The 21,767-nt window shown below is 43.3% G+C and overlaps 1 protein-coding gene across 1 annotated transcript in view; it reads left to right on the top strand.

Moving 5' to 3' along the window:
* Window positions 1–114: 114 nt before the first annotated feature.
* The window catches only part of USP39 (ubiquitin specific peptidase 39), a 34,923-nt gene continuing 13,270 nt past the window's right edge, over window positions 115–21,767 (top strand). The window contains exons 1-9 of the mRNA XM_055400189.2: window positions 115–444; window positions 3,725–3,794; window positions 5,446–5,540; window positions 6,970–7,106; window positions 8,880–9,032; window positions 14,293–14,518; window positions 15,842–15,919; window positions 16,968–17,035; window positions 17,909–18,097. Coding sequence (XP_055256164.1) covers window positions 177–444; window positions 3,725–3,794; window positions 5,446–5,540; window positions 6,970–7,106; window positions 8,880–9,032; window positions 14,293–14,518; window positions 15,842–15,919; window positions 16,968–17,035; window positions 17,909–18,097 — 1,284 coding nt within the window. The 5' untranslated portion in view covers window positions 115–176. The remainder of the gene's footprint in view (window positions 445–3,724; window positions 3,795–5,445; window positions 5,541–6,969; window positions 7,107–8,879; window positions 9,033–14,292; window positions 14,519–15,841; window positions 15,920–16,967; window positions 17,036–17,908; window positions 18,098–21,767) is intronic.

Genomic DNA, 21,767 nt, shown 5'->3' on the forward strand with positions numbered 1-21,767 from the left:
GCAAAGAAGCCACAAAGGGCACAGTACTTCCCCGAAGTTCTCTGCGGCGTGATTTGTCCCCATCGGCGACTCGTAGAGAACCTTGGGCTCCATAACAGCGCCGCTTCTGATTGGCTGCTTGTCGCGCGCTCGGTCTTGTCTGGAGGCTGCGCGCGGCGACTCGGCCGGTAGTGGCGATGTCCAGCCGGTCCAAGCGAGAGTCTCGCGGTTCCACCCGCGGGAGGCGCGAGTCCGAGTCGCGGAGCAGCTCGGCTCGCGTCAAACGGGAACGAGATCGGGAGCGGGAGCCCGAGGCGCCGAGCTCCCGGGGCAGCCCGGTGCGCGTGAAGCGGGAGGTCGAGCCGGCGAGCGCGCGCGAGGCCCCGACGCCGGTAGTCCCGACGGTGCGGGTGAAGCGGGAGCGCGAGGCCGACGAGGACTCGGAACCTGAGCGGGAGGTGCGAGGTGCGCGGGGCCGGGCGCGGGCTCCTCTCTCGCGTTCTTTTTCTCTCTCCCACCTTTTCGGCCCGCGGGAAAGTCACACTTTACACGCGATCCGACTCGACTGCTTTTTAATGAGGACTTTACTAGTCTTAGTAATCGTAGCTCCAATGTTTCTAGCAACTTTAATAATAACAGCAGCTTTCCTTTATCGGATGCCTAGCTTTGGGGCCAGGTTCGTTGTTTTACAGGTGTTACCTCCTTGAGTTTTTACAAAACCCCTGAGGAATGAGCCCTGTTGTAATTCCTGAAATCAGACCATCTGGGCACTTGGACTACACTGCCCTATCACTTGGGATTATAGCTGCCAGGAGGTTTGGATTCTAATCCGGCCTCTGAGACTGAGTCACTGGTTTGGGAATGTGGGTTTCCTGTGTCTGTCCCTCTTTAAGTCGATGGAAGGAGTCCTGGAACCCATGAGCTTTGAGAGCCCTGTCAGTCACTCCTGTGACTGTACCCTCTGCCTTCTGCTGGACTCATTCTGCTTCTGGTAATTGCTGGAGATCTTTTGGCCCAGCCTTGGTACTCTGGAGTGTGTACACTGTTTTCCGATTTGTTGATATCTTACCAGTCATTAAGTAGATTTCCATCACATCTGAAGCTTTTCCTGTTTAAGCTCAGTTAATCTTTTCCATATCTGAACTTGGAACTTCTGATTTGAACGTATTTCCTATATACTTGTTTTCTGGTGAGTTAGGTAAGCATATCACTAGGCTGCACTGTAGGGGCAGTGTTCTTTGTTCTGGGATTATTCATTCTCCAAGACTTTATAATTCTGTCTCTGTGACTGTTTATCTGTATAAGATTATATTCTTGGGGACTTCCCTGCTGGTCCAGTGGCTGAGACTCCACCCTCCCAATGCAGGGGCCCTGGGTTTGATCCCTGGTCAGGGAACTACATGCCACTAGATCCCACATGCCACAACTAAGTTTGCATGTTGCAGTGAAGATCGAAGAGCCTTCATGCCATAGCTAAGACCTGGCACATCCAGATAAATAAATAAAAGATTATACTCTTATATTAACTCTTAAATTTCTTGCTCAAGGTTTTGCGTTTGACATATTTTTGTATTATGCACAGGGTCTAGGATCTCACCTTGCTCATGAAAAGTACTTGATAAATATTCTTTGAATAATCTCATAATTTCAGGGTATTCTTTGGTTTATTTTACTTATATATTCTGTCAGCCTCAGGTTTCTCTTTCTCTGAAAGAGAAATTGTTTTTTAGATATTTTGCTTAGTTGTGGTCAGGAGATTGTTTTCTCTGGGACATACTAGGATACCAGTTGTGGTTACTGTCTTCTTTTTTTCCTTTTATGTTTATTGTGAAATAGATCATAGGTACTAAGATAGACTAAATGTCATCCACATGTATAGCTTAAAGAAGAGTGTGGGTATATAGCCTTTAATCTACCGCTTGTCAAGGATTGTGAAGGGTCTGACTCTGACCAAGTTAGCCTGCCACGGTTTCATGGATGCTGTTGGAAGACATCAAACTACTGGGTCTCAGACAGCATTATGCAGCAATAACAGTAGCCAGAATATAGCATTATCATCATTCCTGAGTCAATTGCTGTCGTGCAACATGATGAGAATGCATACACACAGGGAGTGGGCGCACAAGACAACAACTCTGAGCTTAGAGAACCCAAATCGTCTACAGTGGGCCTTGAGCTTGCCTCGCCTTTGCTCTGTAAGGACACACGATCTCTGACTTCCAAGGCTGTACAAACAAACTTCAGTATACAAACATCTTTGGCGAGATAGTCTGGAGGAGGTTGGTACCTCTGGTCACAGTATATGCAGAAACAGGAGAGAGCAATGCGGAATTGCCTCCTGACACTGTTCAGCTTCAGGAGTGGTGCTTAACTAGTACCTTGTTGTTTAGTTGCTCAGTCGTGTCCGACTCCTTGCAGCCCCATGGACTGCCACACACCAGGCTTCCCTGTCCTTCACCATCTCTCTCTTCATCAAACTTTGAGTGAGTTTGAACTCGTCTCCATTGAGTTGGTGATGCCATCCAACCATCTCATTCTCTGTTGCCGCTTTCTCCTCCTGCCCTCAATCTTTCCCAACATTAGGGTCTTTTCCAGTGAGTCGGCTCTTTGCATCAGGTGGTCAAAGTATTGGAGCTTCAGCATCAGTCCTTCCTATGAATATTCAGGGTTTATTTCCTTTAGGATTGACGGATTGACTGGTTTTGTCTCCTTGCTCTCAAGGGACTCTCAAGAGTCTTCTCTAGCACCATAGTTTGAAAACATTAATTCTTCGGCGCTCAGCCTTCTTTTCGGTCCAACTCTCACATCTGTACATAACTACTGGAAAAACCATAGCTTTGACTATACAGGTATTTGTCAGCAAGATGATGTCTCTCCTTTTTAATATGCTTTCTAGGTTTGTCATAGCTTTTTTCCAAGGAGCAGACATCTTTTAATTTCATGCTGTGGTCACCTTCCACAGTGATTTTTAGAACCCAAGAAACTAAGATTTGCCACCGTTTACACTTTCCCCCCATATATTTGCCAAGAAGTGATGGGACTGGATGGCATGAGCTTCAGTCCAGCTGCACTGTTTTCTAAGAAATTGTAAGAGTTTACATTCCCACCAGCAGTCTATGAGCCTTCTCATTGCTCCTCATATTTGCCAACACTTGAAATTGCTTGATTTTGTTTTATCCTCTCTGGTAGGTGTGAAGTGGTATATTATTGTGCAAGGGAATTTGCATTTTCTTGATTATTGGTGAGGTTGAGTATCTTTTCATATATTTGTGGGCTGTCTTCCTAATTTTCTGTTAGGTTGTCTTTTTTTAAAACTCTTCACCAGATTTCTTTATGTAATTGCAAGCAATTTCTTTGTTGGTTTTATACATTTTACGTATATTGTCTTAGTTTGTAGCCTGGTGGCTCAGACTGTAAAAAGTCTGCCTACAATGCAAAAGACCTGGCTTTGATCCCTGGGTTGGGAAGATCCCCTGGAGAAAGGAATGGCAACCCACTCCAGTATTCTTGCGTGGAGAATCCCATGGACAGAGGGCTATAGCCCATGGTGTCGCAAAGAGTTGGACACGACTGAGCAAATAACACTTTCACTTTCTGTTAAAGTGGGCATTTTGGGGTGTTTTCAGGCTATTTGTAACAGACCTTGTCCTGATTTGTTTTTCCCATTTTTGTGTTTGTTTGTACTGGCAGTTGACCCTGAGTGTGGGTTTCCCATTTTCAGAGCTTTTGATGATTTTCCTTTCAGCAAAGAATGGCCGCGTGGATTCTGAGGACCGGAGGAGCCGCCACTGCCCGTACCTGGATACCATTAACAGGTGGGTAGTACAGGGATGCCTGGGGCAGCAGACATACAATGGAATCTTGGTAGAAAGTTCTTTGTATTGTATGATATGTTCAGAAACTATCTCTTTAAAGCTTTCTCCCCAGAAAACTGTGCTTCTTGCCAGGTTTTTTAACCTTTCCCCTCAGTTTAAAGTGTCAGAGGGCATGTTGTTTTAGGGTGGCACATGCAGAAAGAGCTTTCGGCTCTTTTTGAATTTGTATGAGGAAATAATAGGATATGTGGTGTCAATGGCAATCACCAATTTAAATTTTTATTGAGCACTCAGTATGTGCTGGGGCTTCCCAGGTGGCTCATTGGGTAAAGAATCTGCCTGCCAATGCAGGAGATGCAGGAGACTTGGGTTCAGTCCCTGGATTAGGAAGATCTCCTGGTGGAGGAAATGTCAACCCACTCCAATATTCTTGTCTAGGAAATCCCACCGACAGAGGAGCCTGGTGGGCTACGGTCCATGGAGTTGCAGAGTCAGACACCACTGAGCACGCACATACATGATGCGCTAGGTACTGCTCTTGGTGCCTGGGATTCAGCAAAGGAAAAACAGACATAGACATGTCCTAAAGCAGAGGTGGTCATCTCATCCCAATGCATTCTTCGGTCCCCCAGATGCATTATAGGATGGTTTTTTTCACTTTAGTGTGGCCTTGACTACTAGACTTTTTTTGCAACATTGGAATTGCTCTTTGCAACAGTGAAACTGTCCATTGTGGCGGGCACAAACCGCTTGTGCTGTTGAGCACTTGAAATGTGGCTTGAGGAACTGAATTTTAAATTTTATTTTAATTATTTTACATCAATAGCTATGTGTGGCTAGTGGCCCCTTTAGTGGACAGTGCAGCTTTCCAGGGACCATTAACGATTAATTAGAGTTAATGCTTGAGAAGGAAAACCCTTGCCACTTGTGGATTTAGTAGAGGTAACTTTTTTTAAATCATTTAACTTGCCTGGTACTCACCGTGACGTTGCACTTGAACAGATAGATCTTTTTGTAGGTATTCCCCTAAAATTCTTCAGGCTTCTGACTTTTTTTAATGGACAAAAATAAAATTTTCTTTTATGAAACAGGTTATTCACTCTTTTTATATCCTTCATTTTATGTCCTACTTGTGGCTTTTCCTCCAGAGAAAGTAATGGGAGATTCTCAACTGGTTGTGGATACTCAAAGAGGGTCTTTGGTAGAGATACCTTTGCACTACTTTGGGGGTTGGTGGGTTGGGGCGCTATATTAAATGTCTAGGTGAAAGTGTTAGTTGCTCAGTTGTGTCTGACTCTTTGCGACCCCATGGACTGTAGCCCGCTAGCTTCTCTGTCCATGGAATTCTCCAGGCAAGAATACTGGAGTGGGTAGCCATTCCGTTCTCCAGGGAATCTTCCCAACCCAGGAATTGAACCCAGGTCTCCTACATTGCAGGCAGATTCTTTACCATCTGAGCCACCAGGAAAGCCCGAATGTCTAAGTAAGGAAGAGTTAACGTTCCCCACAATTTTGCATGTGATTGTTGATCTGTTCTTGGAAGGATACTGCATGACGCTGGGAAGCATGGAGCCAATAGTGCTGCTTTATTCAGGTGCTCCCCTGGGCAACATCACCGTTAACTGTTTCTGTTTTGTTTTCATCCTCTTAGGAGTGTGCTGGACTTTGACTTTGAGAAATTGTGTTCCATCTCCCTCTCGCACATCAATGCTTATGCTTGTCTGGTGTGTGGCAAGTACTTTCAAGGTAAATAAATATTTTGCATTGTGTTTTCAGCAATAGCCACAGGTCTGTGGGTTTTTGTTGTGGTGGTTTTTTTTTTTTCAAGAGAGTAAGTTGCTGTTAAGAGTCATGTCTAATAAACTTTTATCTTTGTTCCCAGAAAATTGGAATACTCTTAGAAAGTCCATAGGAGGTTCTTGATTTGTCAGAATCTGAATACATGTGAAAGGGAAAAAGAACTCGCCACGTGTGAGACTGGGAAATCTCAGAAGCTCAGTTTTATTATTATTTCTTTAAGGTGGTGACTTTCTCTGCCTAATGCTGGTCGTCGCCAGTGAAGGAGGACAGCCGAGGCCACTGAAGCCCTGCTGTCTCCAGCCCCACTGCCGCTGGCCCTGTTGCTATTTATTTAACTTTTCTGTTTGGTTGTTTGGCCTGTGAACCGACTACGGGGGAGAGCTCTGGGATTGGCTGGCCCCTGGTGCTGACTGGCTCTGGGTTTTTGAATCTCTGATATTTTTCTATACTCAGTGTCTTTTTCTGAGAATCCTTTTACTGTAAGGAGTTTTTCATTCTGTCCTTTTCGGAAAATTAACTGTATCAGTTTATTCAGACCAAGTTAGTGCTATTTGCACAGTATAGTGGAGGATTTAGAAGAAATGTAAAGTACATTCCTTGCTTTTATAAGGATCTTATAAATAGTCAAGGGTAACACATAAAACAATCAGAAAACTCTCTTAAGACCATAAAGATTACTGCTGGCCGATGTGGCACTGAGTGTAAATAAATAAGGATAGTAGGAGTTGAAATATGCAAAGATCACTGTTAGCTGGAATGTTTGTGTCAAGTTCATGAAGGAGGTGAAGGAGGAACTTGTTCTCTGTATGCAGGATATACAGAGTTTGAATGGGCGAAGGGTGAAATATTCTAGAAAGGAGTGGTAACAAAGGTTACGTAGTGAACAAGTTACCTAGTGAACAAAGGTTACGTCGATATGAGATTGTCCTGAATGTGGGCAGCTGAAAAATTAGGACTAAGTGATGATGGAGACACGTACATACGTGTATGTATGTGTATTATTTATAATATATACATGCACATCCCTAGTTTCTGGTAGCACATGAAACTAGCTTGTATACATACACATGTACATACTCACACATATATACATACACATATGCACATACTCACAGACACCCACACATTTTCCATATTCGTGTATATGAAATTAGTCCCCTGTGTTTTATGCTATCTAGAGAATAAAGTGCTATTCTTTCTTGCTAACTTGTGTGATGAGAGGAGTTATGCGGAGATGAATTTTCATAAATGGTGTAGTACTTTGTTTTTGCTGATATTAACATGTTCTGGTACCAAATGAAGAAGGGAAACTTACACATGCTCTGTGCGCTTCTGGAGTTTGTGCTTCTCTCACAGCCCTTCCTCCTTCCTGCAGGCCGGGGTTTGAAGTCTCACGCCTACATTCACAGTGTCCAGTTTAGTCACCATGTCTTCCTCAACCTCCACACCCTCAAGTTTTACTGCCTCCCTGACAACTATGAGATCATCGATTCCTCACTTGAAGATATCACGGTGCGTGTCCAAGAGGGTTGGTATGGAACTGTTTCTCTTGGGAGCTACCCCAGGGCTCCTGGGGATCTTCCCCACTCAAGGTCAGGAGAGATTCTCAGTCCTGTGGACTTGGAGAATCTCCTTTCCCTTTGGGAGGAACCAGGGAAACTGAAGAAAGAGGTCATGTGTGCTCAGTCGCGTAGTCGTATCTGACTCTCTGGGACCCCATGGACTGTAGCCCACCAGGCTCCTCTGTCCACGGGGTTTTCCAGGCAGGAATACTGGAGTGGGTTGCCATTTCCTCCTCCAGGGGATCTTCCTGACCCAGGGCTCAATCCTACTTCTTCTGCATTAGCAGGCAGATTCTTGACCACTGAGCCACATGGGAAGCCCCACAATTCATAGTCATAGCCCATGGTCTGAAGCCTAGCTGTCATTTCTGTTTTTAGTTAGGACTGAAGAAATGGGGCTCCTTTCTAATTGGGGTGAAAGCATTTTTTGTGAAATAATTTACCCTTCCATACTTTGATATAGTGATGTGAATTGAGCCTGATGTAGCCAGGTGTAGGATGTAGATTTATACGCGCTCACAGCTCCTTTTGGACTTCCCAGGTGGCCCTAGTGGTAAAGAACCTGCCTGCCTATGCAAAAGACTAAGAGACACGGGTTCCATCCCTGGGTGGGGAAGATTCCATGGAGAAGGGCATAGCAACCCGTTCCAGTATTCTTGCCTGGAGAATCCCCATGGACAGAGGAGCCTAGTGGGCTGTAGTCCATAGAGTCGCAAAGAATTGGACACAACTGAAGTGACTTAGCACTCATGCACAGCTCCTTTTGACATGATGTGGCCAAAATGGCCAACATGTTCACCTGCAGGCTCCGATTTGTGCCGTATGCCAGGAGTCCCTGTACTTAAGTGGTGAGCCTGGAAAGTCCTCTTGGGCTTTGATTACTGTTGGAACTGTTGATTATTGTTTTCTTTTTCAGCTAGTGGCTGCATGTTCAGTACAGTGGAATGTTCTGTTTAAGGAAAGCTTGGTGTTCAGAGTGTTTGAAACACTACTTACCCCACTTCCATAAATTTCATAGTCCTGTTAAAATTGAAGTTTTAAGTGATTATGCACAGAGGGAGAAATTGAAAGGAATTCAGCTTTTTTTTTTTTTAATTCTAGCTTTCAAAGTGAGTCAGTGATGACTTCCCTGGTGGTCCAGTGGTTAAGACTATGCCTTCCAATGCAGAGGGTGCAGGTTCGATCCCTGGTCTGGGAGCTGGAATCCCACATGCCTTGCGGCCAAAAAACCAAAACATAAAACAGGAACAAAGTGAGTTAGTGGTGCCCTCTGACCAGCCTGTGACCTAATGACCCTCATAGCTCTAGGACTGGGAAGGGTCTGATCTTGCCCCTCCAGTCACAGGGAATCACAACATCTCAGACCTCCACAGAGAGGGGGAAACGACATTCCTGCTTATGCACCAGCCCACGTGCTGACCCTGCGTGAGCTCCTACCTGGAACTCAGACTCCCGCCGCCTGCAGTTTCTTACTGTTGCTTGTTAGGGGGTTGGCCAGACATGCTCTTTCAGTGATTTTAGGTTTTTGATAATCACCTCTTTATAGATGAGCAGTGTGTAGTGGGCCCATTCCATGTCACCTCCGTCCTTAGACCTACTCTTGGGAACCCTTTGGGTGGCTATTCATGGCAAGGTATTTTTTGCTTTTGGCAGAAATTGCTGTTGCAATTGTCAGCTCTATAGATTGTCCTAAAACAACTTGGAATTTTCTTTTGTTTTGCAGTATGTGTTGAAGCCCACTTTCACAAAGCAGCAGATTGCTAACTTGGACAAGCAAGCCAAGTTGTCCCGGGCATATGACGGCACCACTTACCTGCCAGGTATTGTGGGCCTGAATAACATAAAGGCCAATGACTACGCCAACGCCGTCCTTCAGGTAGGGTAGGATGGGATGGGAACTGTGCGGGAGGGGGCAACCCAGGAACACTGAAGGTCAGCCAGGAAATGACTGCTTTCTGGTGGAGTCTAGTGGTCCTCAGATCCTGATTCTTTGCTGGGAACTCTGCTGGCCTTTTTGTTCTGCACTAAGCAGAACACTCCTGTGTCTGCTTGAGGGCTGCTGCCAAATGGTGGGACTGTTTCAGCCTCTGGAGTGTACAGGGAATGAGGGGTAGAATCTGCATGTGGCCTGAAGGACTGAAAAAGAGACACGTATGCTAGGTGATGCTTTTTTTCCCCATGGTGTAGATGTTCACTGTGTTGGCTCTGAGGTATCTCTGTCCTGCCCCTTTGTGTAAACCCTGAAATGGGAAAAGCAGAAAGCCAAAGTTGTCGGGTTTGCAGTTAAGTTTTGCTTTTTAAAAAAATTACATGAGTAATAGTGTACATTGTAGAAAATATTGAGAAGAGTAAATAAGAAAATTAACAGTAATTCTGCTTCACTCAAAAAAAAAAAAAAAAGGTTAAGCTATAAACAAATTGTGGAGAGTGGGAAAGAAGGATACAGAAAGTGTAACATGAGAGCTTTATTCCTTTCCCGAGTGCTCTGCCCTGGGGTAGTTAACAGTATAAAGAGCTCCAGAACTGTTCTAAACACACACACACACACTGCCCTGGACTGTTCTAAACACACACACACACTGCCACACACACACATACACACACACACTGCCCTGGGGTAGTTAACAGTAAAAAGAGCTCCAGAACTGTTCTAAACACACACACACACACACACTCTGCCACACACACACATACACTCTGCCACACACACACACACTCTGCCACACACACACACACACTGCCCTGGGGTTGTTAACAGTATAAAGCACGTGTGCACACACACACACTGTCCTGGGGTAGTTAACAGTATAAAATGTGCGCGCACACACACGCACACGCGCACACACACATGCATAATGTGGCCATACTGTGGTTTATTTTGTTATTCCTCAATTGATAGATAAAATGTCACCTGTCGCAGGGTTTTTTCTGTTACCAGTGTTGCAGTGTGTATCCTTCTATACATATAGTCTTGCACTTTTTGTGACAGTCTTATATTTTATTCTATTTCTTTTCTAGACTTTTCAAATACTTGGATTTTTAATCTGGAAAGTAACATAGTATATGTGTGTATCTTTGCATATATTTTAACTGAAAAGCCTATTGTGAGATCACTAAATATTCTTGTGCAGCACCCGTAATGATTACATGTCATTCTATTTTGTTGAATTTGATTCATTCAGTTCTCGTATTAATGCACTCTGAGCCTTGATTCTAGGCTATAGGTGAGTTGTAGTGGTTTATAAACCCACCAGACACAGAAAAGGCTGCTCTTTTTTTTTTTTAATTGAAGTATAGTTGACTTACAATGTTGTGTTAGTTTCTGATAAACAGCAAAGTGAATCAGTTATAGATATTTATTTTCCTCTTCATATTCTTTTCTCTTATGATTTACTACAGGATATTGAATATAGTTCCCTGTGCTATACAGTAGGACCTTGTTGTTTATTTTATATATAGTAATTTTTATTTGCTAATCCAAAATTTCTAATTTATCCCTTTTGGTAACCATAAATTTATTTTCTGTGTCAGTGAAACTGTTTCGTAGATAAATTGTGTTGTGTATTAGATTCCACATGTAAGTGATATCATATGGTATTTTTCTCTTTCTGGCTTTACTTAGTCTGATAATCTCTAGGTCCATCCATGCTGCTGCAAATGGCATTACTTCATTCTTTTTTTTTTTTTAAAGCTGAGTAGTGTTCCGTATGTGTGTGTGTGTATCACATCTTTATTCATCTGTCAATGGATATTTAGGTTGTTTCCGTATCTTGGCTATTGTATATAGTGCTTTCATGTGTATTAGGGTGCATGTATGCCCAGGAGTGGAGTGGCTAGATCTTATGGTAACTCTATTTTTAGATTTTTAAGGAACCTTCATAGTTGATACACCAATTTATTGATACATTCCTACTAACAGTGTATGAGGATTCCCAAAGGGGTGTTGTATTGTCACTGTTCAGTTCAGTCGCTCAGTCGTGTCTGACTCTTTGTGACCCCATGAATCATAGCACACCAGGCCTCCCTGTCCATCACCAACTCCTGGAGTTCACTCAAACTCATGTCCATCGAGTCGGTGATGCCATCCAGCCATCTCATCCTCTGTCGTCCCCTTCTCCTTCCACCTTCAGTCTTTCCCAACATCAGGGTCTTTTCAAATGAGTCAGCTCTTCGCATCGGGTGGCCTAAGTTTTAGTTTCAACATCAGTCCTTCCAATGAACACCCAGGACTGATCTCCTTTAGGATGGACTGGTTGGATCTCCTTGCAGTCCAAGGGACTCTCAAGAGTCTTCTCCAACACCACAGTTCAAAAGCATCAATTCTTCGGCGCTCAGCTTTCTTTATAGTCCAACTCTCACAGCCATACATGACCACGGGAAAAACCATAGCCTTGATTAGAAGGGTCTTTGTTGGCAAGGGGTATCTCTTCACGACCACCCCTCCTGACCTTGAACGTGGAGTAGCTCCTCTTGGCCTTCTTGCACCCGCATAGCCGCTGCTACCTGGACGTGGGGTAGCTCTTCTTGGCCGCTGCCCCCGACCTTGGGGGAGGGGTAGCTCCTCTCGGCCATGCTTCTGCATGGTCCGTTGAAGCCGGTGTATTGTCACTGTTACCATTTTTAAAAAGTTCTTCAATTTTGATAGGTATCTCCATTTTAACTTACTTTTAAAAATTCATTTCCAAAGTTGATTCTTATATTTTTTTCATGAGTTGTGGGCCTTATGTGCTCATGTTTCTATTAGTGTTACACTGTATTGAGTTTTAAAAGCATGTATATATTTATATATGTGTGTGTGTGTGTTGCACATATTCTAGTTCTTATTTGGTTGGCCTTTAAACTTTGTGTATGGTATTTTGGCATAAAGAATTGGGTAAAACATTGCAAAAACATATCTCTGAGTTTTGCTGTCTGTTGTTGATGTCATGCCTGGTCCCTTGTTGTTGTTTGGTCACTAAGTTGTGTCCGACTCCTTGTGACCCCATGAATTGCAGCACGCCAGGCTTCCCTGTCCTTCACCATCTCCCGGCACTTGCTCAAACATGTCCATTGAGTCAGTGATGCCATCCAATCATCTCGTCCTCTGTTGTCCACTTCTCTTCCTACCTTCTATCTTTCCCAGCATCAGGGTCTTTTCTGGTGAGTTGGCTCTTTGCATCAGGTGGCCACAGTACTGTAGCGTTAGCTTTAGCATCAGGCCTTCCAATGAATATTCAGGGTTGATTTCCTTTAGGATTGACTGGTTGGATCTCCTTGCAGTCCAAGGGACTCTCAGGAGTCTTCTCCAGTACTGCAGGTTGAAAGCATCAGTTCTTCGGCACTCAGCCTTCTTTATGGTCCAACTCTCACATCCATACATGACTGCTGGAAAAAAAATCATAGCTATGACTATACGGACCTTTGTCGGCAAAGTGACGTCTCTGCTTTTTAATACCCCGTCTGGGTCTGTCATAGCTTTTCTTCCAAGGTGCGAGTGTCTTTTAATTTCATGGCTGTAGGCACCATCTGCAGTGATTTTGGAGCCCAAGAAAATAAAATCTTTCACTGTTACCAGTGTTTCTTCATCTGTATGCCATGAAGTATTTGGACCAGATTCCATGATCTTAGTATTTGAATGTTCCTGGTCACTGGAAAGGTTGAATTCTTAGATGGAGAGAGATTTTGCTGACTTTTCCTCTTACAGCCTTTCATGGCTTTGTGAAGACTGTTCGAGGACAGATAGGGTTTTGAATACAGTCAGGGAAGTTGTGACTTTGTGATGGGTTTTAGCTCCCATAGGAAGTTCTTTTTATTTATACATGTAAGTAGATGAACAAATCCTCTGTGATGTTTCCACTAAAATGTTATTGAATGGACCAAATACTCAAAAGAGGCTGATTAATTTCTCTCTGAGGACACCTGCTATTTGTGTTGTCACTGAAGCCAGGGAGCAATCTCTGTCCACAGTGGAGCATGGGTAACACAGCTAGGATAAACTTTATCCACACGCTTTTCCTTTTGAGAGTAACTCGCAGCAGGAAGGGCTTCCCTTGTGGCTCAGCTGGTAAAGAATCCGCCTGCAATGCAGGAGACCTGGGTTCAATCCCTGGGTTGGGAAGATCATCTGGAGAAGGGAAAGGATACCCATTCCAGGATTCTGGCCTGGAGAATTCCATGGATTACAGTCCATGGGGTCACAAGGAGTTGGACACGACTGAGTAACTTTTCTTTCAGTTTCTCAGCAGGAAATCCTTGTTTCTGTAGCTGAGCTCAACTTGTAGGCTTTTGGGCTGTTGCTTCAGTCATGTCCAACTCTTTGCTACCACATGGACTGTAGTCCGCCAGGCTCCTCTGTCTATGGGATACTCCAAGCAAGAATACCGGAGTGGGTTACCATTCCTCCTCCATGGTATCTTCCTGACCCAGGGATTGAACCTGCATCTCCTGCATTGCAGGCAAATTCTTTACTACTTGAGCCATCAGGGAAGCCTCAAACTTGTAGAGGCTTTCCTGATCACCTCTGTAATTATCCTGAGTTGCCCCCTGAATTGTTTTCCCCAGAGATGCTTGGGTTTATATGTTTAGCAGCATCTTTCCTTACTCCTTGCTAAAGGGATTACCTTGTCAAAGAAAGCTGTGCTCATGGTAAGCACAGTGCTGATGAGGATTCATGATCCTATCAGAAAAGACATGAGACTGTATTTATTTAGGGTCTGTTCTGTCTCCTTTCCAGTTTCATATATCACACTAATAAGCATGTGTTTCTTCCTGTACTAACATGGTGGGTCTTTATCGTTTTGCTTCATGCTGCTGCTAAGTCGCTTTAGTCGTGTCCGACTCTGTGCGACCCCATAGACCACAGCCCACCAGGCTCCCCCGTCCCTGGGATTCTCCAGGCAAGAACACTGGAGTGGGGTGCTAATTTCTGTTCTCTTAAAGTCTTTGACTATTTCCATCATAACTTAGTACATTCATTTTTATATACAGCTGTATGGCTTTATTACCACCCTCTTAATACCACATGTGGGAAAGACATCTTTACTTCTGATTCTTTAAGGTGTAACAGTTTTTAGAAGAGCTTAAGTAGATGAACCTAAGTCCCAGGGGTCCGGCAGAAGGGCTGTGGATTAATCGGAATCGGAATGTTTGATTTCCAGGCTCTGTCTAACGTTCCTCCTCTCCGGAACTACTTCCTGGAAGAAGACAATTATAAGAACATCAAACGTCCTCCTGGGGATATCATGTTCTTGTTGGTCCAGCGTTTCGGAGAGCTGATGAGAAAACTCTGGAACCCTCGCAATTTCAAGGCACATGTCTCTCCCCATGAGATGCTGCAGGCTGTTGTCCTCTGCAGCAAGAAGACTTTTCAGATCACGAAACAGGGTAAGGAAGGAGTAATTCGAGTCTTCTGACTTTTGGGCAACAGCACTAGTTTGGTGAGCACATTTACTTCTACTTTGCAGTGAACTCTGCAGTAGCTGGAGCGAGGTTCCTCACTCTTCCTTCATCAGCCTGCCCTGCCCAGAATCCCAGGGTTTGTCAGCTGGATAGGAAGTCTGTCTGATTTGCTGAACTAAACTACGACTCGGGGAAAACCAGGAGGCTGGAAAAGGCACCAATCATTATTAAGTGCCTGCCACTTTTGCTTCTCATTTTGTCATGTCGCAGACTGTTCTGACTATTTTTAACCCTCCAAACCCAGTGATTTATTGCCACATGAGTAGCTCATAGTCCCTGGATGTGATATGATACTCTCTAGTTTCCAGGTCAGTTGATTGACCATTCACTCATGGTGCTAGGTTTTAATGCTGCAGGGTTAAAAACCACAGTTTTTTCCTTCCAGGAGCTTTTGTTCGAGTAGGGAAGATAGTTCTGTAGAAAGATGATTACAGGTGTTAAGTGCTGTGATAGCAGAAGCACAGCATGCTGTGGGAGGGTGCATAGAGCAAAGACGCCAATTGAACACGTGGGAGGTGAGCTGAGGTTCAGAGAGAAGGAAGAGACACCTGAGTTTTAGGCAGCAGGGAGACACGCTGGGGGTGGGCATTCCAGGTAGAGATGACACTGGACAGGAGCATGGAGGTGCCTGGCACAGAGAACGGACTGCTTGTAGCTGGACCTTTGGATCCAACAGTGAGTGCCGAGATGGACCAAGTGGTTGGGTTTATTTTCCACTGCTATAAGGAACTTGGATTGCATCCTGATAACAGTGGGGAGTCAGTGAAGGCTCTTCAGTGAAGATATGCTGTTACATGTTTGTTTTAAAACATTCTTGTTGAGGAGTGACTTAGAAATTCAGTAATGGCTATTATTATTTTAATATTTTGACTGAGCTATGTGGCTTTCAGGATTTCAGTTAACTGACCAGGGCTGGAACCCGGTCCATGGCAGTGAACATGCCGATTCCTAACCACTGGCCCCCAGGGAACTCCCAGTACTGACTTTTGATGGGTGATGAGACTCAGGGTTGGAATAGAGCTGATAACTGAAGGTTCTGGTTGAGCCAGATAGTCTAGGGGGTGAGTAAAGGTCAGAAGACTAAGATCTTGGCCTTGAGGAGTGTCAGTGTGTAGTGGCCAGGTAGAGGAGGTTGCCCATGGGATGGGATGGCCTGAGAGGAAGGAGGGAAACTGAGCATGTGGTCATGCCAACCAGCGTGTGGTTTGGACCTTCATTCAGTCTGATGTCCCACCTCTCCTTTTCCAGGGGATGGAGTTGATTTTCTGTCCTGGTTTTTGAATGCTCTACATTCAGCGCTGGGGGGCACGAAGAAGAAGAAAAAGAGTAAGTCGTGTTATTTTGTGAAGGAGAGCACTTTTTTGTCTGCTTTCTTTTGGAAACACTTTGCAACTTTTCATCCTTTCTTCTTACCTGTGTATTTTTTGTGTTAGGGTACAGTCTCTGTACACATGGCCTAAATCTTGTTCCTGAATCCTTTCCTTTTCACTTTTCTTTATTAGAGCATGCTTGCATATAATGGTATTTTTAATAAGTAGAAATGGATATGATTGTGCTCTGAAAATCCTGACCTAGTTTCAAACTGAGGGGCTGGGCAATGTGTCGTAGACATGCTGGTGGGCTGGTGGGACCAGAGTGAAAACTTAGTGGATCGTCCTCAGGGCTGGCTGCTGCTTCGGAATAACAGACTATAAGCTGGTTTCTTGCCTTGAGCCTATTCTTGGAGAGACAGGCTGGCCTCCCTATAGAGTCTCAGATTTCGAGTCCCTATGTTCTTAGCATCCAGGTTGGCTTAGCAGTAGGTGGACATTTTTCATGAATGCCTTAAATAACCCTTAGCTTAGAGACTGCTGAACCAGGTAAGTTGTTTTGGAGACCTAATGCAGTTTTCTTCTCTCTGTGTTCTGATGGTGTTGGTTTCTTGATGTGGGATTGTGACCTGGTACCCTTTTTACCATATGGCCCTGCCCCCTCTTTAGGTGTCTTCAGCCTGTCCTCCCCATCCATTTTGGGGAGAAGAAAGAGAGAGAATAATTGTTAAAATAATATTTATTTATTTGGCTGCAATAGGTCTCAGTTGCGTGTGGCATAAATTCTTAGTTTTGGTATGTGGGATCTAATTTCCTGACCTGGGATCGAACCAAGGCTCCTACATTAGAAGCACAGAGTCTTAGAAATCCCCTAGAATAATTTACACAAATAAGTAAAAAGGTATAATTTGGTGGTATATGTTACAAAGGTATTTCTGTTTTTAAGTGAGAGCTTTGGGTCTTATGCTGGAAGATGCTGATTTATTTCAGAAATGTAGGAGTTAGGACTGAATTTTGGAAATGCTTTCAACACAGAAGTTGCATTTTGATTTCTGTTTGTACAGCAATTGTAACTGACGTTTTCCAGGGATCCATGAGGATCTTCACTAAAAAACTGCCTCATCCTGATCTGGTGAGTGGCTTGGACTGGTTTATATTGCCCGAAAGGATTCAGAGTTGACAAAAAGATGCTTAGATAACTGGTACAGCCTTTTGCTCCAGGAAGAGGTTCCGTAAGGCGCCTGCTAAGTGGCATGCCCCTTAGGTTCCTGTGTACCAGTGTGCTGAGTTTAGGAGGTGGTTGTTGATTGTACAGTTGACCTTTAACAACCACAGTTTTGAACTGCACTGGTTCACTTATACATGTATTTTTTTCAGTATATAAAAGCACTTTATTTACATTTAGCAGTTGGTTGGGGCTTGATCATCCGTGGAATTTGGTATCCAAGGCAGGTCCTGCAGGCAACCATAGATAAGGAGGGATGACTGATTTCAGTGTTCTGGCCGCTAGGTGGTGCTAGTGTGTTTTTTCCAAAAGCTCAGATAAACTTTCTAGATTTCAAATAGTTTGGTATTTAAATAATATCTCTCTGAAGATGAAAGACCAGTGTTTGCATTGGGCTTCCCAGGTGGCTCAGTGGTAAAGAATCTGCCTGCCAATGCAGGAGACACAGGAGATGTGGGTTCATTCCCTGGGTTGGGAACATCCCCAGAAGAAAGAAATGGCAACCCACTCCAGTACACTTGCCTGGAAAAATCCCATGGACAGAGGAGCCTGATGGGCTACAGTCCACAGGGTCGCAAGGAGTTGGACACGACTGAGCACGCACGCATGCAAAGAGGTTGTGCAAATGCCTGTGGAATTGCACAGTCTCTTGGGTACCCCTTCTGCCTTCAATATTAAATGAAGTAAATGTAAGCATCCAAGAAACCTCATTTCTTTGCAGCTGTGGTATTCTATTCTGCTCACACTCCTTCCCTCCTTTTCTTTCTCCCTCACTTCTAGCCAGCAGAAGAGAAAGAGCAGCTGCTGCATAATGACGAGTACCAGGAAACTATGGTGGAGTCAACGTTTATGTACCTGACACTGGACCTTCCTACCGCCCCCCTGTACAAGGACGAGAAGGAGCAGCTCATTATCCCCCAGGTGCCTCTCTTCAACATCCTGGCCAAGTTCAATGGCATCACTGAGAAGGTAACCCATTTGCACACCTGCCCTGCTTATAACCCTTTCTCTCTCTTTCTCTTTTTTTAATATATCATTTTTTGAGGAGGGGAGGTTGTGCTGGGTCTTTGTGGCTGCCTGTGAGCTTTCTCTAGTTGTGGTGAGTGCTACTGTCTTGTTGCGTTGAGCGGGCTTCTCATTGTGGTGGCTTCTCTGTGGAGCACAGGCTCTAGGCGCGTGGACTTCAGTAGTTGTGGCTTGTGGGCTTAGCTGCCCTATGGCATGTGGAATCTTTCCAGATCAGGGATCGAACCCATGTCCCCTGCATTGGCAGGTAGATTCTTGACCACCATGAAAGTCCAACCTTTTCACTTTGATATTTTTCTTTTTATACTTGAACATCCCCCCATGTGTGTAATGTGTGTATTTTAAAGTGCATGGTGTTTATTGAGCCTTCCAGACTTCCTGCTGTTTTACCCTCAACTCAACTTGAGAGTGTAGTGGAAGTGTTAGTTGTTCAGTCGTTTCTGTCTCTTCGTGCCCCCATAAACTGAGGCCCACCAGGCTCCTCAGTCCATGGGATTTCCCAGGCAAAAATGCTGGACTGGGTTGCCATTTCCGTCTCCCAAGGGATCTTCCTAACCCAGGGATCAATCCCAGGTCTCCTACACTGAAGGTTGATTCTTTATCTGGGGGCTTCCCTGGTGGCTCAGCTGGTAAAGAATCCACCTGCCAAAACAAGAGATGCAAGAGATGTGAGTTTGATCCTTGGGTTGGGAAGATACCCTGGAGAAGGAAATGGCAACCCACTCTAGTATTTTTTCCTGGAAAATTGCTTGGATAGAGGAGCTTGGCAGACTACAGTCCATGGGGTTGTGAAGAGTCAGACATGATTGAGCTACTAACATTTTCACACTTCAACTTGAATGAAAGTGCCTCTAGGTAGTATGGAGAAAGCAGAGGGTATTTAGGAGAGTAGAAACTCACAAAGGTAGGAAAAACTCCCGTCTTTTAAAAAATATAGTGTAGATATTAAAGCAGAAGAAAAACACTAAAATACAAATAAAATGAAAAAGTGTATTCTTACTATAACATTACCTTTCATCAAGTTGAAAGTTTCTTTTTATCTGTTAACTGTTTCTTGGTTTAATTCCTTTCTTCATCCTAGATAAATTTAATACTTTTTCGTTGTTTTAAACTTTAAAAAAAAAATTTTTTTTTAATTTGATGCCTCATTTCGAACCCTTTTCCCTCTCTTTTTTAGACTCATTTCATTTGGGGAAGGTGGAAGACCTTAGGGCTTATCTAGATCTGTTTATTTTATTTGGTTTTATTTTATATTGATTTTACCTGACAGAGCTGGGGATCTAAAGTCAGATTTTTCTCTTGACTTTTTCAGCTGTACCATATGGTCCCTATTATTACTGTTTGTTCAAATATAAGTAATATTGAGATTCCTGTGGACCCTCAGTATTGGGTTACATTTGTTGTTATGATAGTATTACTTAAATCAGTATAAACATCAATGTTGGTATACACTTTTCATACCTATAGCTTTTAAGGAAAGTACTAAATTATAACCAACTTTTATATAAACAATACTTTGAAATCAATAAAACTGGTTAATAGCACTATTGTAATGTGAGTTTAGCTAAAACCTTGCTGTGTGAGTGTGGTACTGATGTCCAGTGTGAAATTCCTCCCCTCCCTCCACCCCGTGCTCCCAGTGTTCCCTTGTAAATTTCAGAGAAACCTTTTCATGTTATATTGTGATGGTATTTAAGTGTTAAATCTGTCCTTCACTACTCTGAGATAATTAAAAATAGTACCTCTTGATGCCAGCTTATTCATAGACACAGATGTGGGCAGTGAAATCTCTTGGCGTTTACTTGATTAAAAACATTTCTTTTCTTTTTTGTGTATGTGTTTAGCACAGTATTTTATTTCAACCACACAGAGATGAGTTACTTCCTATCACCAAAAAGACATTTATTCCCATAGGGCTTATACCCATAGATGATGAGAAATTTACCAGAAAGAACATGTGGCTCTAGTATGTGTACTAGAGATGGAAAGCTTTTATTTCTCCAGGGCTCTCAGATTATTCATCATGTGGCAGGGAACTTAGTTGTTTAAAAAGGAACAGTTTTATTGAGATATAATACACAGCAGCATGCAATTACCCTATTCAAAGTTTCCAGTTTTTTATGTATGTTTGTTTTGTTTTGCTTTACTATATTCACAGATATGGGCTACCACAGATCTGGTCAGCTTTAGGATACTTTCATCATTGATTTTTTTATTTTAATCACCCTTTAGTTATCATTTTAACCCCTTTGTGTCCCCCTGCGCTAGACAGCAACTAATCAGTTTTGAATGACACTTGATGCCTGCAAATTTTGAAACAAACTTTGAGATCATGGTCAGTCTACAAGTTTTTGTTATGGACATGTTTTCATTTCTCTTGGCTGGATGTCGGGGAGTGGAATTGCTGGGTGGTAACTCTTAGCCATTTGAAGAACTGTTTTCCAAAGTGACTGCACTGTCTTATATTCCCACCACCAGTGTACGAGTGTTCCAGTTTCTCTGCATCTTCACCAACGTTTGTTATTGTTTATCGTCAGGTTTTAGGCATCCTAGTAGGTGTGAAGTGGTATCTCATTATGGTTTTAATTTGTATTTCCCTGGTGACGAATTTCATGTGCTTATTTGTATATCATCTTTGGAGAAATGTTTATTTAGATCCTTTGTGCATTTAAAAAATTAGTTTATATTATTATTGAGTTGTAAGAATTGTGTATATAGTCTCGATACCAGTCACTTATCAAATTGCATGATTTGCAAATATTTTTTCCCATTCTGTAGGTTGCATTTTTACCCTCTTGATAGTATCATTTGCGGCATAAAGGTTTTAACTTTGATGAAATTATTTAGTTTTTCTTTTGTAGTGTGGGCTTTTGCTGTCATATGTAAGAATCCATTCTTAAATCCCAGGTCATGAAAGTTTACTTCTGTGTTTTCTTCTGAGACTTTCATAGTTTTAGCTCTTACATTTCAGGCCTTTGTTGTTGTTGTTGTCTAGTCCCTAAGTCACGTCCAGCTCTTCTGTGACTCCATGGACTGTAGCCCATCAGGCTCCTCTGTCCATGGGGTTTTTCTAGGCAAGAATACTGGAGTGGATTGCCATTTCCTTCTCCAGGGGATCTTCCCAGCCCAGGGATAGAACCCACATCTCCTGCATTGGCAGGTGGATTCTTCACCATCTGAGCCACCAAGGAAGTTCCATTGGTTGGGGGATTTTTGCAGAAACTAACTAATGCCTGTGGTCAGTAAGTTTATTCTGGTTAGCCTGCAATTAATTCTGTTATTTCACTAGCACTTTGTGAGTTATTCCATTCACTAGTTACAACTGACACACCTGTAGAATCTTCTGATTGAACTGAAATGTTGTCTTCAGTTCACTCTGCTGTAGAAGCAAAGGAGCCCTCACCAGCACGAGTTTCATTTACACTTTCTGTATCAGAATCAGTCTTTTTGTTGGTCTAATATTCACATCATCTGAATCAGAATTATATTCTGAAGAACTGTCATCTTCTGATACACTAGTATGTGTATCGCTTAGACAATCAGAAAATAACTGCATAAAATTCACTGAAAAATTCTTCTTCACTCAAAATTTCAGGATGCATCATTTTTGAAA

The sequence above is a fragment of the Moschus berezovskii genome, chromosome 11, assembly GCF_049115385.1.
Source record: "Moschus berezovskii isolate FMDL1 chromosome 11, NW_MosBer_1.0, whole genome shotgun sequence".
NCBI lineage: Eukaryota > Metazoa > Chordata > Mammalia > Artiodactyla > Moschidae > Moschus > Moschus berezovskii.